At 49.4% G+C, this 17,600-nt stretch overlaps 2 protein-coding genes across 16 annotated transcripts in view; one reads left to right on the forward strand and one right to left on the reverse strand.

Annotated features, from left to right (window-relative positions):
• Positions 1-16,248, forward strand: part of ITSN2 (intersectin 2) — a 133,243-nt gene extending 116,995 nt beyond the window's left edge. For 11 of the 12 annotated variants that reach the window (XM_087863815.1, XM_087863823.1, XM_087863822.1 and 8 more), the window contains 10 exons: positions 2,861-2,967; positions 3,889-4,072; positions 7,675-7,773; positions 9,205-9,372; positions 9,798-10,013; positions 10,595-10,716; positions 11,527-11,609; positions 13,970-14,053; positions 14,483-14,656; positions 15,151-16,248. In XM_087863815.1, coding sequence (XP_087719941.1) covers positions 2,861-2,967; positions 3,889-4,072; positions 7,675-7,773; positions 9,205-9,372; positions 9,798-10,013; positions 10,595-10,716; positions 11,527-11,609; positions 13,970-14,053; positions 14,483-14,656; positions 15,151-15,308 — 1,395 coding nt within the window. In that variant the 3' untranslated portion in view covers positions 15,309-16,248. Of the gene's footprint in view, positions 1-2,860; positions 2,968-3,888; positions 4,073-7,674; positions 7,774-9,204; positions 9,373-9,797; positions 10,014-10,594; positions 10,717-11,526; positions 11,610-12,818; positions 12,945-13,969; positions 14,054-14,482; positions 14,657-15,150 lie in introns of those variants that run through there. The other variant, XM_087863825.1, reaches the window with a different exon arrangement.
• LOC123799956 (protein FAM228B-like) overlaps positions 13,902-17,600 on the reverse strand; it is a 45,473-nt gene continuing 41,774 nt past the window's right edge. For 3 of the 4 annotated variants that reach the window (XR_006781766.2, XR_006781765.2, XR_015725328.1), the window contains 2 exons: positions 16,739-16,840; positions 13,902-14,039 (listed from right to left, as the gene is read on the reverse strand). Coding sequence is in view for 1 of the 4 variants with exons in the window: in XM_045809309.2 (XP_045665265.2) it covers positions 14,024-14,039 (16 nt within the window). In the remaining 3 variants the exon portion in view is untranslated. The remainder of the gene's footprint in view (positions 14,040-16,738; positions 16,841-17,600) is intronic. The other variant, XM_045809309.2, reaches the window with a different exon arrangement.

Here is a 17,600-nt window from a genome sequence, read left to right on the forward strand (position 1 = left end):
CCTCACTGGAGGCGTGGAGTGGAGGCTGCATCCTTCTTCATCTTCCCCCAGCAAGGCCTGTCCCCGATTCGTTCTCTACCCTCTGCGCAAGTGGGGGACCCCCAGAGCCGACACACTTGTTCTGCTCACAAGTGCGCTCCACCACATTTCACAGTTGATGCTGTCTCTCTTCCTGCAAGGCTGGGAGCGCCTGACAGCAGGGTGTGTATCCTTCATCCTGCATCCCCAAAACTCAGTCTGGCCCTTTGCGGGCCTTCCCATCAGTACTGAATGAATTACGTGTGTTTATGTCTGCACCTCTCTGACCTGGAAAGATGGCCTAGAAGAAAAGCCCGTCTCACTATTAACCCCTCCACGTAGCAGCCCTGCTGCTGGTCAGATTACAGCGCTAAGAGGTCGTGAGTGGCCGTGGAAGCCCCTGTCTGACTCCCGCACAGAGGGTGAGCAGGGGGCGCGGGCCTCCCCACTCAGACCGGTCACTTAATCACGTGGGCCGTGGTTTTTCCCACTCTGCACACCTGTCCTTGCCTCAGGGGCAAGGGGTCATGTCAGGGTCAGGGCCTTCGGGTGAAAGCATGTTCATAGGCCAGGTGTTCTTATCGCCGTCCGCATGGAGGCTCCCAGAGGGCCCAGCCATCGTCGTCCTCTGCTGAGGCAGGTAAATGGAATGAATAAACAAAGTAACGTACAGTCATCAGCGGGTGAAAGAACAGACCAGCCGGTGCTTTCCCCTCCTTCAGGAGCCCCTCTGAGCAGATCCACCACCTGTCGCTCCCATCGGAGGATCCCGACATCTTCGCTCGGAGTTTGGAACTATGAAGGTTTAGAGATGCCAGTTCATAGCACTGTTATCTGCATTCTTTGAATCCGTGTTCAACACAACTCAGTAAATAAACATTAATTGAAGACCTACCATGTGCAAAAAGCACTGTGCTGGAGAACAGAGGTAAAAGAGCAAGGAGTTCACAGTCACGCGGAGAGACAGACAGACAGCTACAGAACAGTGAGGTGGGGGCCAGGAGAGGGCTGACCACCCCTGGCGCAAAGGAGAGTCAGGAGAGACCAGAAGGACAAGGACGAGTTTTCTATGCCCGGAAGAGGAAGTAGAAGTGGGAAGGCATGTGTCAGGTCCTGCCAGTAGTCCCATGTGGCTGGAGTGTCAAGTACTTGAGGGCCAGGCTGGTGAAGTTGGCAGGGTCAGATCACACCGGCGTGGTGAACCTCAAGAAGGAGTCTCTGTCTTATCACAGAGCCAACGAACAGTTTCAGTAGGCTGACGTGTTGTGTGTATCTCGGAAAGATCGCACGTGAGAAGGGTTGTCTCAGATAACTTCACAGTTTCCTTAAGGCCTTTAAAGTCATTCTCTAGGAATCCCAGTTGTTTAGTGGAAACCAGTTTAGAATCTAAAAGACTGGCATTTTCGTTCTGGCTCCTCCGTGTTCTAGGTTTGTGATCTTGAGCAAATCACTCTCTCAGCCTTTATGTCTTCATGAGTGCCCTGGGAATAATAATAGCTGAGGGGCGCCTGGGGGCTCAGTCAGTGAAGGGGCTGACTCTTGATTTTTGCTCAGGTCGTGGTCTTGGGGTCTTGAGATGGATCCCTGCCTCGGGCTCCATGCTCAGTGCGGAGTCTTCCTGGGATTCTCTCCCTCTGCTCCTTCCCCCACTTGCACTCTCTCTCTCTCAAAAAATAAATAAATAAATCTTTTTAAAAAATAATACTAATAGCCGATTCGGCTTGACCTGCATCATCTATGAAGTTCATTCAGAACCCACCTACACCCGCACACACACACGCACACACACGCACACACACACATGCACACACACGCACACAGACCCGCACACACGCACACACATGCGCGCGCACACACACCCGCACACACCCGCACACACGCACACACCCGCACGCACACACACGCACACACACACGCACACACACAGACGTATGCAAATACATACATACCAGCTTTATAACCTGTCAGTGCTGTGGAATGTGGACCGAGGGGCTCACTTCGCCTCGATCAGCCAGCCTCTGAGATGCGCACCTGCTCGGGGGCCGTGTAAGTCATCACTTGTCCTATTGCTGAACCTCTCACAGACCGCTTCCAGGAGTCTGGGGTGCCCAGCCCTCAATTCTGCAGCTTTTACCGGGTGTGGGTACTTTGTGCACATGGTTTCATTTAACCGGCTTCATCTCCCTAGGCTACTGGACTCAGTCCTTCTTAGAATTAGTCCTAATAAGGGGCTCCTGGCTGGCTCAGTCAGTGGAACATGTAAGTCTTGATCTCAGGGTTGTGAGTGCAAGTCCCATGTTGAGCATGGAGCCTACTTGAAAAAAAAAAAAAAAGCCCTAATAAGAACTCAAATAGCAAATAGTGGGAAATTATGCAATTTAAAATTTAGCAATCAGGACCCCTGGGTAGCTCAGTCGGTTGGGCATCTGACTCTGGGTTTCAGCTCAGGTCGTGATCTCAGGGTTGTGGGATTGAGCCCTCTGTCAGGCTCCACGCTCAGTGGGGAGTCTACTTGAAATTCTGCCTCTCCTTCTCCCTGTGCCCCCCAACCCCCCACGCTTGCACTCTCCCTCAAATAAAGTAAAATTAAATTTAGCAATCAACAGGGCGTTATATGTAAGTGATGAATCACTAAATTCTACTCCTGAAACCAATATTACACTATATGTTAACTAACTAGAATTTAAATAAAAACTGGGGGGAAAATTTAGCAATGATGAGTAGCTTATTTAAAACCATCATGATCATATTAGTTTCAGTATTTGAAGATATTGTTGGATTTAGACCACATAGCCTGTGTATTCACACCTAAGCTAACATCTCTTTTGTGTCTTGAATTTAGGTTTTTCAGAAACGGATGGTGGAGTCAGGCTTCCTCACTGAAGGAGAAATGGCTTTGATCTTTGTAAACTGGAAAGAGCTCATCATGTCTAACACGAAGCTACTGAAGTGAGTTGTGAGCAGTACCTGCCCCTGCAGTGGGCAGACACCCCCAGCCCCCAGGACTAGCACTTTCCCACGTAGCTCCCTACAGGGCACTTCAGCAAAGGAACTTTCAACCATTCTCTGCTCCCTCAAGCTTTTTATTTTGTTGTCATTTTATGAAATGCCCTATAACTGTAAAATACATAATTATTGAAATCGAGAAATATAACAAAGAAAATACTTCAACCAAATGAAGAAAAATTAAATCATAAAATAAACAGTATATTAACACAGGATTTCGAAATATACTTGACTGCACTGGGTAGAGTAGGAGAGAAGCTGTAGCTCATGCCCCAGACATACTGGCTGGTCCGGCAGTCTCCTAAGTCCTTGGGTGAAATTCCATTCCTTGGGGTGATTTCCCATCCCCCAGGCCTGTGAGGAGAGACTCCTGGTTGGGGGGCGGGGGCAGGGAATCAGCACGCCCAGCCATTGCCACGTCTCTGCCCTCCTTGGGGCACAGCAGCTCTCCTGAGGACAGTGCTCCTCTCTACCTCCACACCTGGCCTCTGTGGGCTCCTGCTCCCTTTTTCCCCTACAGAGTGTAGAAAATTCCTTTCTTCTTGGATCAGCTGAGAACAAGATAGAATTTTTCTAAAGGAACTTTTCTAAGAAACAAAGATGAATCCAAAACAATTCCAAGGACCTAGAAATACCCAAGTGTACAGACTTCATTTTCTTACTGTTTGCTAACATTTCACCCAGGTTGGCTTGGCCAGCAGAACGTAGGCCCCAGCTGCCTCCTCCTCCTGACTCTCCCCTCGCAGTGCCAGGTTTTTAGGGAACTCACTGGTTCTCGTTACCTTTAGTCTCCCGTGATACTCACATCCTTTATTTACTACCGACATTCACTAGAAACAGACCGTGAGAGTATGTCGGTTGCAGGGCCTTGCGGGTACGGAAGAAGACTGGAGGAGAGAAGATGCCCGTGCAGATGATTGGGGACATCCTGGCCGCCGAGCTGTCCCACATGCAGGCCTACATCCGGTTCTGTAGCTGTCAGCTTAATGGAGCAGCTCTGTTACAGCAGAAGACAGATGAAGACACGGATTTCAAGGACTTTTTAAAGGTAACTCCATTCTGGGATCATGGGCAGGCCAGCCCTGTTCCGAGCCTGGAGGCAGAGACGGGCTGCCCCGTCAGGAGGCTCAGCATGGGGAGGGGTACCCCCTGCTTTCCAAAGGAAACACCAGGATGGCAAATAATTGTCTGAGTGTCTGAGGTACCGTGCATATCCAATTGACTTTTCTTGGCACTGGGACCATGATTTTGCCCACCTATTAGTAGATTATTATTTAAGCCTATTAAATCAGCTACTCGATACTCCAAAAATATCCAGAATGTCACTTTATTAAATTTGTAAATTATATATATCTTATTCCAGAATGAGTATAAAATAGCTTACTCAAATATATAAATAGCAACAAGATAAATAAAATGTTGTCAGTGGATGAATATAGTGGGACAAAAGGAAATGAGAGGAGAGGGGCAACACTGGGACTCAGGATGCTACATAAATGCACATGTGTGACTCTGTGCATGTGCTCCACGTGCACCCCAGTGTCCTCAAAGTGTCCAGAAACCAATGAGAAGAGGACACAGTCGGCCCCGTGAGGCCATGGTCGTAAATGAAAAACAAACCCTTGGTGGGAAGTAACGCTAGAAGGACACTCGGAGAGCAGTCCGTGTAACACAGTGAGTCAGCGGCAGCCTTCTGGTGACACGGCAGTGAGCTCACTGATGTTCAGCCGTAGAAACTCTTACCACACGTTAAAGTGGCGAGAGAAATGAAAGTCACATCTGTTTTCTTGCTTTTTTACATGTCTCCTTGGGTTTTTTTGGTTTCTGAAATACTGCATATTGGGATCTATTGCAGCCACAGTGCCTTAAGGGAGAATGCATAATTTTAATGTCTTCATTATCAAAAAAGAATGGGAAAAATAATTAAGCACAGAATATAATATATTTAGGCAGAGGATAAAAATTCTAACAGAAAAATGGGATAAGCAACAAAGGTAAAAGCACAGGGTCGCCTGGGTGGCTCATTTAGTTAAGCGTCTGCTTTCGGCTCAGGTCATGATCTCAGCTCAGGTCATGATCTCGGGGTCCTGGGATCGAGCCCCACATCAGGCTCCCCGCGCTCACCAGGGAGTCTGCTTCTCTCTCTCTCTCTGCCCCTCCTCAGTGCTCGGTATCTCTCTCTCAAATAAATAAAATCTTAAAAAAAAAAAAAGAAAGAAACCTACCTAATTCACTGTATAAGGCAAAAGTGTTCCTGACCCCAAAGCCTGTATTCGTATTTGTATTTAATTACAACAATGAAAAAAGAGTTATAACCCCAATATCTCTTGTAAATATAGTTGTTAAAATCTTAATTAAAATATCAGTGAATAAAATTCAGCCTTACATGAAAAGAAAAGTCTATCATAACCATAGGCTCATCCCAGGAGGCAACATAGTATCACCTTAGAATAAGACAGCTCCAGAGCCAGACTGCGGGCTGTGTGACCAGGGCCAGCTACTTGACATTTGGTGCTTCAGTCCCTGGGGCGTAACCCAGAGAGAGTCGGGTACTACTTTGAAAGTACTTTTTAGCACAGAGACCAGCACATAATAAGCATTCAATAAATGTTAATTATATTTACCTTCCTTATGATGATCTCAGGGATGCAAAAATGATTTGATATAAGTAAGGCCCTGAGGACTGACTCTTCAGTTGGCAGTAATGGGGTGGGGGGGGAGCACAGACTTGCTTAGAAATGAACTAGAAGAAACATACAAGGGAAACAAGATCACAGACACAAATGGTGGTCAGAATAAGTAGATAAATGTGGGATTGTGAGAGCATGCATATGTTTTTAAATAATGAATAGAATTAAAAATAGGATATTTAGGGGTGCCTGGTTGGCTCAATTGGTAGAGCATGTGACTCTTGATTTTGGGGTTGTGGGTGCAGGCCCCACATTGGGTATAAAGACTATTTAAAAATCTTCGAAAAAAATTGGACGTTTACCTTCTAAAGCATAAGTAAAAGATTTTTTAAATTTTCCAAATAGTAATAACAATAGCAATGTAAATAGGGTATCAGTGCCATCACAACCGTAACAATAGTAAGAATAAATAAAAAGTTTATAGTCTCATAGTGAAGGGCATTGTGTCGATTACGTTACATTAAAAACAAAATCTAGCAATAAGCTTTGTTCTAAATGTAACTATTTTCTTAACAGTTTATTTATTGATTGATTTATTTGAGATAGAGAGGAAGAGTGAGAGAGAGGGAGAGAGACAGAGCACGCATTGGGGTGGGGGACTGAGGGAGAGGGAGAAGCAGGCTCTCCACCGAGCAGGGAGCCCGATGCCGGGCTCCATCCCAGGACCCTGTGATCATGACCTGAGCCCAAGGCAGCCGCTTAACCAACTGAGCCACCCAGGCACCCCTAAATGTAACTTTTTAAAAGGTCTCAGAAAATACAGAAATAAAAAGCATGAAGGTGCTTGTTATAGCAACACATATAGATATATCCAAAAACAAACGGAGGGAGCAGTTTAAATATACCATGGTGGGAAATAGTTAGGTAAATTATAGTAAACGTGCTTTTCAGTCATTACAAATGGTCATCAAAAACCAAACAAACAAGGTAATCCAAGAAAACTAGCTACTTTATTCGGGTACTGTATTAATAATAGGAGTAGAAGCAAATTAAGTTGTGGTCCTTAGTCTCCTGGAGCTAACAGTCTGCAGGGTCATGGAGACACCTCAGACGTGATCCCTCTACCTGTCTTACCCAGTCCAGAGGTGGTGTTACAGTAAAGACGGCCATGGGTTATTGTGGGGGCTCAAGAAGGATCACTGAAAAGGAGGGAAGGCATCAAGGAAGGGGAGAGGCTGGCCAAGAGGAGGCATAATGTGAGTCTTCAGAAATGAGTATGAATTAGCCAAGGGAAGAGAGAGCAGAAGGAACAGTAGCCAAGGCTAATGCATTCATTAGCTGGCACATCATAGGTGCTCAATAAATGGTAGTGATTATTTCTAATAAAGCAGAGACGATGGGCAGGCAGAGGCAGGGAAAACCAAGAGCGATTTAGAAGATGGACTGGTGTGGAAGGTGACTCCCAGGTGTGTGGAGAGAAGGTGGGTGGGTGCAGAATGATGCTACCAACTCAGGGATGGAGTTGAAGAGAAGGCTTTCATGAAGGAAGATGAAGACTTTGGGGTAGACTGAGGCACTGAGGTGCCTGCAGGAGATCCAGGTCGGGGGAGAGTGACGCGGCAAGTAGCGAGCTCCAGAGAGGGTCTGGGTGACGCTCCAGGCCTCAGCTGCACGGGGTCTCGGGCAGCACCTACAGTTAAGGGCAGGTAGAGGAAAAGAAAAAAGCGAGGATTGGGAAGGAGCCGACTGGGAAGATAGCTGTCAGTGGTTCTGGAAGCAAAGGAGGGAGTGATGGCACGGGCACAAATCCACGTGAGAAAGGAAGAGCTGAGAAGCATCTGCTGGGTTGACCACATGAGGGGAGACACTCCTGCTGTTAATCTGATCCGTGTCATTTTGAATCCTGACTTTTCAAGAGAAATTAGAAATCTAAAAGGTGGTCAGCGTCAGGAGTACAGTCAGTGTTTCCTTTGTTTCCCTGGAAGCTATGATCTCCTCATGAGCCTCTAATTCCTCGCAGAAACTGGCATCTGACCCTCGCTGTAAAGGAATGCCCCTTTCCAGCTTCCTGCTGAAGCCCATGCAGAGGATCACCCGCTACCCTCTCCTCATCAGAAGTGTGAGTGCGCCGGCCGGGACAGGGTGGCAGGACCGCTGAGGGCCACAGAGGCCCTGCTTGGGGAGCCTGTGAGAGTGCCAGCCACCCCGCCCCACGGACTGAGCCAGGCGCCATGTGTGTGCGCGTGCACGTGAATCCAGATCAGGCAAATAAAAGTCACCCTGTGTCTCAGACGTCTCAGGAGTCCCCGCCTCAGCACCTCCTAACCAGAGCGCATCACCCTTCCCTCGCCATACCCCACTTCAGCTTGCTAACTCAACGGTCCTAAAATTCCATCCATCTTTTAGCATCAACTGTGTGGGCCTCTTGCGCCAATATGCCTTGTAAGGAGAAGGCGTGCTTTACAAAGCGTTTTTCCACAAGTTATCATGGATACAATTTTAATCACCTTACAAAGGAAAACAGCAAAAATAATATAAGACTGTTACTTTCATTGATTATCCTTTGACCACTGGTGTCTAAGCCATGTTAACTCAGTATGGACCTTATGTTACAGTTATGATACCAAACTGACCCATTCCAAAGTCCCTTACCTGAAATATTTTGAGCCAGATGTTTCAGAATTCAGAATGTAATTCAAATACGGTATACTGTCGGGCATCGCAACAAAGCCTGGACATCACCTTTAACCAAACACAGTAATACCCCTATAGTGAAATACATGAATAATCACTTTTAAGTAGAATAAATAAGTATCTCTCTTCAGTTTAGGTGAGGTTTGCCACCCAGTGAATATCGAAAAACGTTCTACTTTCAGGGCTTTGTCCCATTTTGGAATGTAAACAAAGGACTGTGGCCCCAGTGTGACCAGAATCCAGTCAGGAGCCATCCGCTGATGGGGCCCCTAGTTTCCAGAGGGGCCCCACCGGTAAATGCCAGCTTCTGTTCTTTTGAATTTGTAACATTAGTTTGAAGTCACTTCAGAATGAACTGAATGTGTTTTCTTACAAGCTGATGACATGGTTTTATCGTATTTTTCCTGTAGCAGAGGATTCATGCTTTCTTCAGATTTTTAAAAAAGATCAGTGACCCCCAAAATGTTATAAGCCTTTGCTACTCAGCAAGTTCCCACACTTACGAGAGCTGCAGCCCGTTCTACTGGTGGGTTAAATGCACATGGCTTAAATGACGGCGGCAGGAGGAGGGAGGGAGGCACCCTTTCACACAGGTGCGATTACCAAGACCCTGCCAGAGAGCCACCAGGCACCCACACGTTTCAGGGCACTTGACCCAGGTAGCACCTGGCACACCCTCTTGTCACTGAGTCTCCTGTCTCCCCAAGAACTCTGGAGCTGTGAGCTCCTCGAGGGCAAACAGTTATCTTACTGTTGTCTAGCCAGTGCCCAGCACCCGGCACATACAGCAGCCAGCAGGACGTCTGGGCGGGTGGGTGACACTGCTTCCCAGATGACGCAGCCCACTGTTTTCCAGATTCTGGAGAACACGCTGGAGAATCACGTAGACCATTCCTCCTTAAAGCTGGCTCTTGAGCGGGCAGAGGAGCTTTGTTCCCAAGTTAACGAAGGAGTTCGGGAAAAAGAAAATTCAGACCGACTGGAGTGGATCCAGGCGCACGTTCAGTGTGAAGGTCTTGCAGAGGTGAGGCCCGTGGTGTTGAGCTGGGTGCCACTCGGCGGGCTCTGGTGGGGAGCTGGGTTCAGGCCTTCCCCTGCTGCGAACAGTCTATGCCTCAGGCCAGCCCTTGTGGACTCAACCATCTTGCCCCTTCTTGGGGTGTCATTTTCCTTTCTTATAAAGAGGAATTTGATATTTTTCTGAATTCAGTTCTCTGAATTCAGCTGGTAAGATCCATAGTCTGTGGATATAAGTAAGCATTTTCACATGCCAGTTTGAACTCTGAAGAAAAATAAACGCAAGGATCTTCTGTGTCAGGGTGAATGATTACAGCCACTTTCCCAACTAGAAGATTCTGCCACAGCACACTCAGGTGCAGGGCACTGGCCTGTCGACGGGCACGGGGATGGTTTGTGCTGGGACTTACAAAGCGACAATTTCTCTTTAAGCAACTTATTTTCAACTCCCTCACCAACTGCCTGGGGCCCCGGAAGCTTCTGCACAGTGGGAAATTATACAAGACCAAGAGCAATAAGGAGCTACATGGATTCCTCTTCAACGACTTTCTGCTCCTGACCTACATGGTCAAGCAGTTTGCTGTTTCCTCAGGCTCTGAGAAGCTTTTCAGCTCTAAGTCCAATGCCCAGTTCAAAATGTATAAAACGGTAAGTGTCACGTTCCTGGCTGTGGCATCAGGAGTGTAACGAGGTGTTTCCTTCACCTCGAGGACCTCCTTCCCCACCTGAGCCTTCCTTGTCCTCGTGGGACTCTCTTCACTGTCTCCAGATGGGTCACTCCTCCTCCGTCATGTCCCAGGGAGGAAGTCCCAGTGTGGCTGGGCCCTCACTGCCCTCTGGCAGCTGACAGCTGGATTCCAGCTGTGGATTCTGGCCTCCTCCCTGGCAAACATGACGTGTGATCCCAGCTCCGTCTACATTCAGCATCAGGTCTCTGTAAAACTGGTGGCTGAAGCAGGGTGCTCATGTAGGTCTGTGGAGGAGAGACCCTGTCCCGTGAGCAGTTATGGACACTCAGAGCTCCTGTCCCCAGTTCAGGAACCGCTGATCTGCCCAAGATGTTTTCTTCTACAAAATGGACACAGTCTCTTTTTCCCTAAGTAAAAGACTCGAGAAGCTTGACCCTTCTCTGCTTCTCAACAAGGCTCTTCAGAACAGAGCTCTCCCGAGATGTAGGCGGGTGGAGGGTTCTGGCCCATCTCACAGCCTGTGTTTTGGCCCTCTTTCAGCCCATTTTCCTGAATGAAGTCTTGGTGAAACTGCCCACAGACCCTTCCAGTGATGAGCCTGTCTTCCACATTTCTCACATTGACCGGGTCTACACCCTCCGAACAGACAACATTAACGAGAGGTAAGTCCTGACCACATGTGACCTGCCTTGAAGCCTGGACGGCTCCCTCCCGTAAACCACCTCCAGACCATGCTCCAGTCCTACTCATTCTGCACCCTGGGCTCTCCTAACTAGTCCCATGCACCCCAGCCCCACTGGTCAGCCTCGGTGTGGACATGCCAGGTTACTGCGATCACCTCAACATGTGTCCCTGCCTCCTCCAGTCTCCTCAGGATCTTCCAAAATGGGAGATCCAGCACCTTGCTTCCCACTAAAATCCCTCATGCGGCGGTCCAGGCTCCTTCACCTGGTCTCCGAGGCTCTGTGTGTATCTCAGCCCCAGCCCCATCCCTGCACCCCCAGGACCTGTACTCTAGCCAGAATGCCTGCCCTCCTCGCGTGGAGCGCCACGCTCCTGCTCTCTGCCTGGCCAGCCGGGCGTCCTCTGCAGCAGAGCTCAGCGCCTCCGTGATGGCACACTGGGGCACGCCTCCTCTGGGCACTTGCGTCTTTGTCTGATTTCAGGTCAAATGTTCCTCTGTCGTGCCCAGTTGCCACTGATGGGGTGCACTGCATCTTCTCCTTCTGGGTGCCAGCACCGTGCCAGTGCCTGGTGTTTTACAAGCAGTCAGTAACTGTCTAGAAATTCCTAGCTTGATCTTAATGAGCTAACAAGTCTTTCAGTTGAACTAATATTAGGTCTGTGATTGGAAATTTGTCAAAGCCAAGGTTAGCACAGGAGTGAAGAATACGTGCAGAGCTTTGGAACTCCTGGTTGAGCCGGGGAGGTGTGTGGGAGAGCCGTCCCATGGCTGTGTTCTACTTCTCCAGGACTGCCTGGGTCCAGAAGATCAAAGCGGCGTCCGAGCAGTACATCGACACGGAAAAGAAGAAACGGGAAAAAGCTTATCAAGGTAGTTGGTGGTGCCCTGGAGGTTTGGAAGCAGCTGCCAGGGGATCCTGGGGAGGGGGAGGACACAAGCTGTGCTCCTGCAGTGAGGGGGCTAAACAGGGACAGCCTGAAAGACCAGACTTGCTAAGGGATCAGACAGCAGAACCCGCTTGGCTGCTGCTGCCCTCGGGCCTCCCTGAACCCCTACCCACTACACAGATGGGGGGCATCCAGTGCCAGCCCTGGGACCTCCCTTCTGTGGCAAAGAAAGAGGGTCCTTAGCACAACCAAGTCCACTTCTGCTTGGTCCATTTTGCTTCACCCAACTCCACTTCTATGGCCTGTTTGCCTTCAGCTCTGCTCCTCCTCTCCCACCCAGGCCCCTGCCCCAGCCCTCCTCCACATCCACCCATCCTCCCTCCCTCGGCACCAACACCGGGGCCTGGATCTCAAGGCTCTCCTCCCCCTCACCTGCCTTTCACCCCACTTGCTGTCCCCATCCTGTGCAGATGGCTCCCTCCCTTGACACTATTGACCTAACCCACAGCTCCACTCACTCTCCCTCCTGAGCCCCCTGCACCCAGTAGCAGAAGTCAAGGCTCCTCCTCCCATTGTACCTGGAGCTCCACCCTGGCCTAAGCCTCTCTGTCCCTCCGCTCTCTCAATTTCACGAAAGTCATGCTGGGCTGCTTCCCTGAGCCCACACTCCAGAAACACCTCACCTTCTCCCGGCCACCTGCTGGGCTTCGCCCCTTGGCATCCCCTGGGAAGTTCTGCGGGTGGCAGTGTTGTCCTTGCCATCAGACTGGAAGCATGCTCTCAGCCCTCATGCTCCTCTGCTCAGAGGCCGAGTCGCACACTTTCTATCCTTCTCTTCCCTGGTCCTGGTCCTGGTCTTTTCCCGGTGGCACAGCCCAGCGAAGACCCTCCAACCTCCACCCTGGCACACGGCCCCCATCGCCCACCCCCTTCATTGCCAGAGTAGTCTTCTTATAGGGCTGACTCTCCCTGCTTAAGCTTCTTACCTGTTAGGACAAATTCTTACCCCAGACTCAGGGCACAGCCCCACTCCTCCCCTTTCCCTCTGCCTTGCCCACACCACTGGCTGACTCAACAAACCGCCTTGGAAACCGTGCCCACCCCCCCACCCCCCCCCACCCCCCGCCTTCCCTGTCCAGTCCTCCCCGTTATGTTCCGCTGCTGTAGCTGCAACTCTGTTTTTTTTATTCAGGTTTCCCTTATTTTGTTATATACTCTTGAAAGGTATGTGTAAATTGGCTTTTGCTGATTGAATCTTGTTTTAATGGTACTTCAAATGCTTGCTATTGAAAAATCAACGACTGAATGATTTGTAAAGCATATAACGATCTCTTAATTGGTAAAAGATGTAAATCAGAGTTTTTCTATTAGTTTTGCTTAACATCAATATCCATACATATTGTTACGCATTTCCGTAGGTTCAGTTCTTGAGGCATTACTTACTCTGTGCCAAGCCCCGTGCTAGTCCGAACCAGGCCTTCAAAGGCGAGTATGGCCCAGCGCTGCCTCTAAGGGGAACGGAGCGGAAGCGCTGCGCTGGAGGGGGGCCACGTCTCCTAAAGTTCTACGTGCCCGAAGTGTTTAAAAATCAGTAGCTCACCAAGCAGCCTTTTGTTCGTTTTTAAACCCTTGAGGGCAAAAGCTGCTTGGCTCATATTTACCAAGATAACCTGAATTCACGCCCTCAGACTTCTGAGTACCTCCTCAAGCAGGGGGTCTGAAGTGAAACCGCCTCACAGGCTGAAGTGTCCGCGTGCGATTGGAATGACGGTGGGCGGCTAACAGGCTTCGGAGCCGGGCGGGGATGTTTTACCTTCTGTTGGCAGCCCCTGTGACCGAGGCCGGCTAAGTCCTTCCTCAGACTCCGCTCTCCCATGTGCGGAGATGGCAGCTCTCAACAGCTAAGTACAGCGTCACTCCGCGGCTTCAATGACGCTTTTGTGCAGGTCTAGCGCGGTGCCTGACACAAAGTAAGGATCCAGTAAACGTCAGCTGCTTTTAAGTGCTGGATGGATGTAATGTACTATTTATTATTATTACCATTTGCCAGGCGGCTGAGGGTGAGCACAGCACGCCAAGCTCTGCAGCGGGCTCTGCCGGCAGAGGACACGGCCAGGACGCAGAGGCGCAGGACGCGCAGAGCCGGGGACAGTGAATGCGCAGGAGCGCAGAGCCGGGGCGGGGCGGGCAGGAGATAGTGGAGCAGAGCCGCCCGCCGCTGGTGGGCCAGGCCCGGGGCCGAGGCAGGGGACGCTGGGGCCTGTATCTACCGCTCAGTGTCCTCAGTGCGCCACCTGCGTGCTCGGAGAGGAAGCTAACAGGGCTCGTCTTCCTCTCTTGTAGCTCGCTCTCAAAAGACTTCAGGCATTGGGCGTCTGATGGTGCAGGTCATCGAGGCTACAGAGTTAAAAGCCTGTAAACCGAATGGTAAATGCTTCTTTCATTCAACACATATGGTAACTGCCCTGTTCTTTGCTGATGACTCTTCTGAACGTTGAATATTTGAACACTTACAAAATCTTCCAGTGCCACTAAAATGGTTGTGGGAGCAATATTATCACCAGTGTGTTTTCCCAGTAAGTTCCAGTGCCTCCCTCCTCAGCATATCTGAGTCGAAGCTGCACTGACACGTGCCCAGGCTCATGGGAAACAGCAGGGGCACCCGAGCCCGCATGGTTGCTCCCAAGCTTATAGTGCTGTGAGCACTGGGGACATGGAGACCACCAGGCAGATCTGGGCCCCCAGACAGTGGCTCCTGCTCTCGTGGTTTGGATCCTGCTTCTGTTCAAGGAAGGTCCTGTTGTCATTTATTGTACCTACACATGCCACATGGGTCTTTGGTTTGTTTTTGTTCAGGAAAGAGCAATCCATACTGTGAAATCAGCATGGGCTCCCAGAGCTATACCACCAGGACCCTCCCGGACACGCTCAATCCCAAGTGGAACTTTAACTGCCAGTTCTTTATTAAGGATCTCTACCAAGATGTGCTGTGTCTCACCATGTTTGACAGAGACCAGTTTTCACCAGATGGTAAAGTATAATTCGACCAGGGAATCCAAAGTTTCCCCAGTACTCTAGAATTTGGGGTCTAGGTCCAGGGTACTTGGCTTTACTTTTACCGCATGACACCTAAGGAAAAGGACAGGGGCCTGTGGGTACCCGCAGCTCCCGTAGGAAGCAAGGTTTGGGGGGGGGGGGGTCCTCTCAGGAGTAAAGGGTGGCCTCCAGTGTGTTTCTGTGACGGACCCCAGTCCCTCCCTACACACAGAATAGCAGCACTGCTCCCAACACCTACTGAACAGCCGACACATTCTCTGAAGGGACTTGGTCCCAGAGAGGCAGTTTCCCTCCCACACAGCCCTCGTTCTGCACGCATCCAGTCACAGGAACAGCCACTAAGCAAAAGAAGTTCATTGTTCTGAATGAAAGTTTTAAGAATGTCTTCAGACACTCCTCCTGGGGTAGTTTTCTTTAACAATTTTTATAAAGAAGAAACTTTGACTCTTCGCATGTCTATTTACCAGATTTCCTGGGTCGTACTGAGGTTCCAGTGGCAAAAATTCGCACAGAACAGGAAAGCAAAGGCCCCACAACCCGCCGACTCCTGCTTCACGAGGTGCCCACGGGGGAGGTCTGGGTCCGCTTTGACCTACAGCTTTTTGAGCAAAAAACTCTCCTGTAGGGGCCTCAGGGATCTGCCCAAAAGGCTGGGGCGAGAGCCAGACGGACGGTGCCGCACCTGGGCCGAAGGAGCACCGCTGGCTTCATCCATCACAGGCCACACGCGCCGGGGCTATTTTATTGCACACTAAATTGCTAGCAATCTATGCAAACATGATCTTTCCTATAAATAAACCAAACCCATAGCACAGTGCCTTGTATTAGTGTTAACATCTCTGGCCGTGTTTAGATGCCAGGGTTTCCATTTTCAGGGCTATAAAAAGTATTAAGTGGAAATGAGGCATCAGAACACCAGACGCTAGCCCGTGTGGCTGGACGTGCCCAGGGTGGGTGGTTCACCCCGTGCCGGGGGACCTGTGCCAGGCCACAGGCGCTCAGAAGGCGGACGACTGGCGAGAGATGCTGCAGCCTCGGCGCGGGCACAGCCTCGTACTGAAGTCGGTCTGCTGTGTGCACTGAACGAAAACACGGACTCGATCATTTTATTCCCGATTAGGTTTTATCATCTCTGCTGAGACAATAGAGTTTGAAATATAAAGGGGAAAGCTTGATTTACTTTAAATACTGTGAACTCTAACGATATGGAAATATTTTTCAACTTTAATTTTCTGAAGTATAAATTATTTATGTAAATTCCTTGTTTTGCATATTTCATAGGACATGCATCTTTAAGCTTTATCATTGCCAATATGTACAGAAAGAATAAAAATATAAGTTTATGAATGTAACTTCTTTCAAAGTTTGATTTACATTCCACCTAAAAGGCTCTTAAAAAGTAAGTTCAGGGCACTTGGGTGGCTCAGTGGTTAAGTGTCTGCCTTTGGCTCAAGTCATGATCTGAGGGTCCTGGGATCCAGTCCCCCATTCAGCTCCCTGCTCAGTGGGGAGTCTGTGCCTCCCTCTCCCGCTCCCCGTTTGTGCTCTCTCTCTTGCTTGCTCTCTCAAATAAATAAAATCTTTTTAAAAATAAAATAAAAATAAAAGGTAGGTTCAAGGGTTGCTGGTAATGAAACCAAATTTGCTTTCTGCTACAGTAGCAGAAACCAAGGGCGGCGTGGGGAGGGGGAATGCCTAGGAGACCCTGCAGCCTCGTCTTGACTCGCACTTGCTCTAGGACGCTGGTGCATTTACGTCCTGTTTCTGGGGCTTGGTTATCTTTGATGGCTAGACTGCTGACCTCTGTGGGAACAAGACCCTTCTGAGTCCCTCTGCTTGCCAGGCGAGCAGGAACCTCAGAGGTGGCTTAGGACTCAAGAAAATGCACAGACGTTAAACACCCTCCGCAGGCCCTCAGCCTCCAGCTCCAGCAGCGTCTCTCCCCGTCCCCCGTCCTGTCAAAGCCACATCCACACTCGTCAGAGCTGCTTGTTTGGCCTCTGGAGTCTGAAGTAGGAAATTTGTTTTGAACACTGATAAAAAATAGGATCTTACCCACTAAATCCCTGGGTGCAACTGGAAAAAAAGCTGTCTTGTGGAAAGAACCACACAGGCTGCAGGAGCCCTGTTTCTCAGGAAACACATGTTCTCAGGGAGCTGGAAGAACAGGAAAGATTCAAATGTCCCTCCACCCCAGCCCCCATTTCTGTCTAAACATAATCACTGAGCAAAGAAAGGCTGGAAAACATAATTCAGAATATTCAAGTTAAAAAAAAAAATCATCATCCCAGGTATCAATCCTAGGCACTGACTTAAAACTTAGATGTAAAAGAAATATGGTGTTGAGTGTCAACACCACTCAACATCTGAAACCAAAACAACTGGATATATTAATTAAGGAAAAGTTCAGCTGGTCAGGCACAGCCTCACTGATCTCCTAGAGGGTCTCCCAAAGGTCTTGGGAAGCAAGTTTTGTGTTGGTTTTGGAGGCAGGTATGGGTCGATGTCCAAGTCTGCCTCTGACAGGACTTCCAAAGCCTAAGACCATCACTGATGGGTCAGGCTGGTTTAAAACTAGTTCTGGGGTTACTTGTGACCTGAGCTACAGAATAATCCTTTTCCCAAGACGGTGAGGACTTGAATTCTCACTGGGGTGAACTGTGGCTACAGCCATTTCTCCATGTCTACATATGTCAGGGTTCTCTTCAGATTCAGGACAGAGGAGCCTGGAGGACATGAGTCAGACAACGTCTCAGAAACTTCAGAGGACATTTAATGTCTGTACCCCCAGCAACGCCAGTCACCTGATTTGACCTGGGAATGCAGCTCTGCCCCTTTAGAAATCAAGTTCTCTCCTGACTGAAACGTGAACTTGATTTTCTGAAGGGTGAGGGAAGGGGGTGTGCCTTTAGACTAT

This window comes from Ursus americanus, chromosome 7, assembly GCF_024610735.1.
Source record: "Ursus americanus isolate L20-20 chromosome 7, mUrsAme1.1.p, whole genome shotgun sequence".
Taxonomy (NCBI): domain Eukaryota; kingdom Metazoa; phylum Chordata; class Mammalia; order Carnivora; family Ursidae; genus Ursus; species Ursus americanus.